At 38.4% G+C, this 7,294-nt stretch overlaps 1 protein-coding gene across 5 annotated transcripts in view; it reads right to left on the bottom strand.

The window, feature by feature from the left end:
• Window positions 1–2,442: 2,442 nt before the first annotated feature.
• The window catches only part of fli1 (Fli-1 proto-oncogene, ETS transcription factor), a 30,327-nt gene continuing 25,475 nt past the window's right edge, over window positions 2,443–7,294 (bottom strand). For all 5 annotated transcript variants that reach the window (XM_086261260.1, XM_086261259.1, XM_086261261.1 and 2 more), the window contains 4 exons: window positions 7,069–7,128; window positions 6,611–6,670; window positions 5,722–5,769; window positions 2,443–5,567 (listed from right to left, as the gene is read on the bottom strand). In XM_086261260.1, the coding sequence (XP_086117386.1) occupies window positions 5,038–5,567; window positions 5,722–5,769; window positions 6,611–6,670; window positions 7,069–7,128 (698 nt within the window). In that variant the 3' untranslated portion in view covers window positions 2,443–5,037. The remainder of the gene's footprint in view (window positions 5,568–5,721; window positions 5,770–6,610; window positions 6,671–7,068; window positions 7,129–7,294) is intronic.

Below are 7,294 nucleotides of genomic sequence, written 5' to 3'. Positions count from 1 at the left end.
TCAGGGAGAAAATGTTGATATCAATAAAAAAGATTTTCAACCAATACAGTGTTTGTGCCATATTACTGTTTCTACTGTCCATCTGAAGGAATCAAAGCTCCTTACAAGGACTTGTGATCACAAAAGGTCAAAGCACATACTGTGACTGGTGCCAACCTCTACTGTGGCTGTTTTAGCTGTACACAGTGTAAAGTTGTGACATCAAACAGGAAGGAAAAGACAAACTAGCGTAAGAATTCACGAGATGACAGCTGGGAGCTTACAAAACCATTATTTAGATTTCAGGGTCAGAACATGAAACCAAAATTCACTATTTGGAGAAACAGCACCACATAGAGTTCATTATTAAGGTAGACCCCAGAGCAGCTCTCTGTTCCCAGGCATATGCTCTCATGTAAAAGTCTGAACATGATGTTGCAAATCAATAAGTGAAATTACTAGAAAAAAATAAAGATGGTACATGCTCCAGAATGATATTTCAATTAAAAAAAAAAGTCTGTGATGGGCAGTAACACATAACGAGTAAAGTAAGGGATTACTATTGCAAAAACAGTATTTAGATTACTGTTACTTTCCCGTAAGCACACTGCGTTACTGCGTTACTAAAACTGTGATTTTTTTTGCGAGAGTGTCTCATGACAATGACGTAAGCGAGTGCGACGTTTGTGGCAACAGCTGTGTGCAGATCAACAATGGATAATATATCGAGTGCAGGAGAGAGTATGAGCGTGCAGCGTTTAAAGCGTGGAAGTACTGACCTTACTTAGAGTTTGATTCCGTAAAAAGTGACAAAAACATTAACGTCCGCTGTTCACTGCGTGGGAAGAAAACTTCTTTTTACTTCCGAGCAAGCACCGAGTACGCTAATGGGAAATTCACAGACAAACTCGCAGATTCTTCCACTGACCGCTGCAGCACACCTGCACCAGAGCAAACATCTGCCTGCCATACAGGTGAAAATAGAGCAACAGGACCGCTGAGTGTTTGATTTTATTTATTTTCTGCTGTGTTTCACTTGTATTTATTTGAAAAATATTTTTATTTTATGTGCAGGAATGTGCAGAAAATAGGTTTAAATGTCAAACAAATTTCTTCCAGTCAGAGAATGTTGCATATAATTTAATGTTTGCTTGATGAATAAAGTTAAAAGATTAAAAAAAATAAAACAAGTTTTAAAAAGAGACTTTTTCATTTGATTACATTTTATATGATGGATTATGCAGAAAAAGTAGAATTGGGCTGAAAGATCTATCGCTTTATTACCTATTCAGGTTGTAAATTGTGTTTTTAAAAAGTAACTAAGTAATTAATTACTTTTGAAAATAAGTAATCAGTAAAGTAACAGGATTACTTTTTGGGGGAAGTAATCAGTAATTAGTTACGATTACTTTTTTCAAGTAACTTGACCAACACCGATGGTGATTCTCTTTCCCTGTTATAATAATAATAATAATGGATTGTATTTATATAGCGCTTTTCTAGGCACTCAAAGCACTTTACAATTCCACTATTCATTCACTCTCATATTCACACACTGATGGAGGTAAGCTATAGTTGTAGCCACAGCTGCCCTGGGGCAGACTGACAGAAGCAAGGCTGCCATATCGTGCCATCGGTCCCTCTGGCCATCACCAGTAGGCTGTAGGTGAAGTGTCTTGCCCAAGTACACAACGACCAGGACAAGGGGGATCGAACCGGCAACCTTCCAGTTACAGATGAGCTTCCCAATACCCTGAGCCACGGTCGCCTCCATTATATACATTTTAGCCAGTATGCTCCCACATGCTCCCACATAGCTGCTGTTTGACACAGACAGCATGCACAGATGCTAACTGCCAAAAACATTATTTTAGGCTGCCTTCAGAAAACCCATGAAGACACATAGAAGTCTCACACTGCTCTGACCTAATTAAAACTAAGGAGTTTTGCATCTGCACGCATAAATGATTAGATTTCACCACGACAAACAAATATAAACACATTAACTTTGACCTATAGGAAGAAATGTGTGTAAATAGTTGCAATTCTAGGTGCATCTTTCAAGAGGATGAAGAAGGCACATGAAACTCAGATGCATCTCTGCAAAATATATTTAAAAAAAATTCAAACTCAAAACGGAGATGTATTGTGTAATTATGCAAGCTACTGTCAAGATTACACTACTGTGCTTTTAGAGATACGGTTTCTTTGAGTCTTTGTTTTTATTAGCACTCACTTTTTGGTGAAACCACAGAAAGGCAACAGGGCATTAATTGAGAGGTAAAAATATTTATTTTGTCACATTTTCCTATACAAAAGCCCTTTTTCAAAAGGTATTACTTCATACATTGCAGGAATGACAATAATAACAATAATACATTGGTTAATTGTAAAACATACACTATATATATATATATATATTTATATATATAAATATATATATATATATATATATATACATATTTGATATCCAAAATACATTGCATATATGAAGTAGCAGAGATCCCTTTTCATTGATAATGCTTGTGAAACATGAATAGTCAGGGTGCATTAGAAAAATTTCTTTATACTACAAATCATATTCTCCTTTCAATTTGCTCACTGAATGTTATAAATCGTCAAAAGAAATTAATCGTGGATATTAATACTGTTAGTATTATTTTGCATAAAATACCTGAAACTCTGTCATTTGGCAAGAAAAGTGATTGGCCATGGAAACAAGGCATCATGATCACACGTTGCATATATAGTAAAGGAATCCCCGGCCATCGGGTTATCATTCAAGCGGCATTCATGGTTTTGGGAATACACAAAAATATAGTTTACACCTAATGGCACTTAGGATTTTATAACTAACTTGAGAAATAATAACAATAAAGAGAAACCAAAAAAAACAAAAAGGTAAAATGTATTGCCCAAATGTACAGATATAAAAACGCTTAAAAAGCTTAACAAACCACCTAGCAGAAATGGACTTAAAAGTTTTGCATTTTTGACCGAGGTCAACTCGTGTATTAATTTTCTTGACTTTTTTAATACTGTGTCACATATGAAAATAACTCTGCATAATTTATACAGTAAGTTGCTTTAATGCCTAGTTGACTGATGCTTATAAAATAATAAAAAATAGGTCTGACAAACGCACAGCGCTTGCGAATCTGAGGATTTCTTTGCTTCGTCTCGTCATACTTTATCGGATTTGTTCTTTGATAAAGTTCCCAGGTAATTTATATTCAAGTGTCCATTCTCAGTTACGCTAAAGGAATACTTCCGATATTAACAGCTTTGAACACATGAAGATGGATATGTCTTCTTACATTGTGGTAATGAAATCCTGACTTGAGATTCATGTGCATTTAGCTGGGCTTTACGATCAGTGAGAAACTAACATTCAGACACACATGTTACTCTCAAATTAGGATCCAGCCCTGGTGAAAAAAAAAAAATGCAACTTAACTGTCTATTAACATGACTTGATGCATAGCCACATCTACTGTGCTGACCTATATGGTCGTGACTGGCCTAGAAAGAGTAAAGAGACACCACGGCAGCTTTTACTGTCAGAGTCCATTTCAAAGTCCAAAATTGTCAGATTTGTGGTGTGATAATTCATTGCCTGCACTTTAAGATGAAGTGCTGTCTCATCTTTAATGAATAGACAAAATATGGTAAAAAAAAAAAAATACAAAATCAGCAGTTAAAGCATGGCAGGATTTTCAGGACAGCACATATTCAAAATAGAAGAACATTTAAGACAATTTTGGATAGAAAATAAATAGCCACCAAATGGCAGTTGATAACATCAACACGTCAACATGACCACATCTGCAAAAAGGCACGTTCGTGTTCTATATCCATGATCTCAAGTGTGAAGGAATTACTTTTTTTTCATCAAACGTTTAAAAATAAAAATGAATACTTCTGACAAATTTAGATTTTTGCCAAAGGGTATCCCTTTTTTAAAAAAATTCACAAACCAGAAGACATTCACATTAATACTGACACGGTCGAGCGACAACACATCTGGAAATGGCACGGTTGAAAAATGCGAAGACTCTGCAAACATTTAATAGCCTAATGTGTGGCCCCGAGTGAAAACATCTGACCTACGTTGAATTATTGTAACAAATTACTGCAATTATATCTTGACTCAGCTTTCCTGGCACAATCGAGTCAACACTTAGCCTAGCTCAAACGCCGCAAACAACTCACAAGAAAACATTTTAAGCAACTGAATTGACCCAAATCAGCAAAAACATACAGCGCTTCCCTCTTAACTGCATTCAACTCTTCTCTAGCCTTCCAGTTTGGAGGATAAGTTAAATGGCATAGTGAATGGCATATTCCAGTTGCCAAATTTTATTCAGTGCTGAGAAAAGTCCACCTCAATGAGAGCTCCTTCTTGTCCAGAGAATTCCAGAAGACTCTCCACATGCACACACACACACACACATGAAAACATGCAGATTAACAGAACAAAAAAACATAGACAGTCAAAACAGAAGGTTAGATGTAGTGGGAATAAGAAATCCTGTCAAGGCTTTAGATGAATGAAAAGGCAGATGCTTTACAGGACAAGGTACATACTGAGAAGGATGCTTTTTGAGACCCATAAGTAATAGGCCCATGTCTGGTACTGTAAAGGGAAGATGAGGCAGAAAGACTTGCGGGTTATCTTCTGTCTTCAGGCTTTGGTTTAGGAAGCTTCTTGAACACCCACTTGCAGCTACTGTAGGTGCAGCTTTCAGGAGGAAGGAAAAGGCACATGAAACTCAGATAAATGTCCATAAATCATAAAAAATAAAAAAAAAACTTGGTAGTCATTTAAAGGTAAGTAGTATTCCATTTTTTGGACCTTAATATCCAGTTGTTTATATAATCATACAAAAAAATTTCCTTTAATTTGATCATCCTTCATTTTGGATCAAATTTCTTCAGAGGACAAAATACCTCTGTCAGTTCAGTCTTCATTGGTTTGGCGTCATTGAGAGTGCATGTCAGCAAATGGCGTGGGCCAGGGGAGGTTCAAGGGGTGGTGGATGATCAGAAAGGGTGGTTTTAATAATAACTACCCAGGTGGGATGGCACATGCGTGTTAGGATGGCGAGGAACATTTGGGTTGGGGTAGAGGCCTGCAGTGGGCGAGCTCCAGTACTGAGCAGTGGGTCCAAAGAAATTGGAGGAGGTGACTGGCATGGATGGAGGGTGCGGGGATACAAAGTTGACCTTCTGCTGGTGGGTGTGGTAGGAAGGCACATAGGCTAGGTCCGAGGGGTATTTGTACATAGAAGACTCGGTCGGGTGCGGTTGCAGCGCCTGAGCGATGCCATGGAAGTCGAACTTGTAGGCATAGCGTTTGCCGTGCACTTTGGTCATGATGTTTTTGTCATAGTAGTAGCGCAGTGCACGGCTCAGCTTATCGTAGTTCATGTTGGGCTTGCTCTTGCGCTCACCCCAGCGTCGCGCCACCTCATCTGGATCTGTCATCTTGAACTCGCCATTGGTGCCCTCCCAAGTGATGCAGCCCGCATTGGCACTGTCAGACAAGAGCTCCAGGAGGAACTGCCACAGCTGGATCTGACCTGAGCCTATTGGAAAACACAAGAGCAAACGTTCAGGCATGGTTGCTTTCTCATCCATCTGGAAGCTCAGTTGGATGCTAACAATGCTGTTCAAAGGTTTTGGAGAAAGTGTGTTTTTACAGCTGCTGAATTGAAAACCTGGTTATGGTGAGAGACTTACCTGGGTTGGCTAAACGACTACTGGTGGGACCCAGAACCTGGTAAGGGTCTGTGGGCAAAAGGAGAGCTTTGTGAGTCATCACAACTAGTATTATGGCAATTAGTGCTGTGCGATACTGCAGATTCTTTGGGTTATCTCCAAAATTTACTTGGTATCAAGTAAAACCAAGTAAATACAGGGCCAGTACTGCTGATACCATTACCCATACCATAAATTGTGTTTCATGATTTATGAAATGATTCATCATTAATTTGCAAATTCTAAACACATTTCAATGACAAATAAATCGTTATGATATTTACTTTCCACAATTATTAGTTGATACAATAAAATACACCTTTCAACTTCAAATAATTGTCATAGTGCATGACACGCTGAACTTAGTCTGTAGATACTCTAAAGTATCTATCCTATATCCATAACAAATGAATCGACCATTCAAATAGGTGGATTTGGATGAATCGATACAATTTCACTTTTTATAGCTCTTTTCATGTCATTACATTTGAAATGAAGTAAACACAACTAACAGTAACACTGACAAAACAAATTAGTATTACACGCTGAAGTCTGTCAAATAATAAAGCAAGTAGAAGAGGCAACTACACTTGTTGGTAAGTGTCAGTAAACACTTTGCTTAAGGCTGGAGGATTTAAAGAGAAGCTTTAGCAGAATCAGTCGAGTAAACAAACACAAAATACCAGGATCTTAGAATAGATAATGCTATGATAAACACAAAGTGATTATGCTTCACTGTCTCGACTGTTAACAGAAAGACTAAAAGAAAGATCTGTCAGAACAAGCGGCACAACAGACAAGCTGGTATGACTCGGATTTGAGTGTGTGCTTATACTAAGTAGGTCAAGAAAGACACCACGTAAGCCAGTACCTGGCTGAGCTCTGGGTTGCTCAGTGGACTTGGTCACATTTTGAGTAACCACTGGCGAGCCTGCAGAGAGAAATGGAATAAGTGAGGGACAAGAGAGACACAGAAAACATCAGTAGGGGTGCTCTGCAGATAACCAATATACACATCTTAAAGGAATGCCAGCAGTGGTCCAAAGTAAATAAGGCAGTAGCTGGTGGTATGAGTGGCTTCTTTTGGCCGAGTGTAATCTTTAGGAGGCTGTCCCACATGTCTAGACTCTCTGTGGATTCTGGAAGGGCAGCTCGCATGCTGCAGAGTTGCATTAAAGGGTATCTGAAAACTATTTAACCTCCACCCCATAACAAATGATTGGGTTTGTCACGAATCATGCCCCTGCTCAGTAAGTTGCTCCACTCATACTTACCATTACTGTTCAGTGAAAAAACTAAAGACATTATTGGTGATTTGTGTGCCCTCACCTTTGCCACTGTGCATGTTGTTGGACCAGCCTGTCCGCCGTACAGCATCATATGAAGGGTCTAACAACAACAAAGACAAAAGGACAGACAAAGTTTCAATAGGAAAACAGTTACTGTTTTTTTAAACATGCTAAGTACAATTCATAAAATGCCACGGTGCACAAGCCAATCCTAACAATTACAGCTGGCCAACAGTTAGGGCATTAATAAATCCATCAAAACATCG

The sequence above is a fragment of the Aulonocara sp. 'chitande type north' Nkhata Bay genome, linkage group LG14 (genome assembly GCF_057382095.1).
Source record: "Aulonocara sp. 'chitande type north' Nkhata Bay isolate Kocher_YH1m ecotype deep benthic linkage group LG14, A_spYH_male_GT1.1, whole genome shotgun sequence".
In the NCBI taxonomy this organism is placed as follows: Eukaryota; Metazoa; Chordata; class Actinopteri; order Cichliformes; family Cichlidae; genus Aulonocara; species Aulonocara sp. 'chitande type north' Nkhata Bay.
The sequence above is the reverse complement of the archived record's forward strand: the minus strand, read 5'-3'. Positions and strand labels throughout refer to the sequence as shown.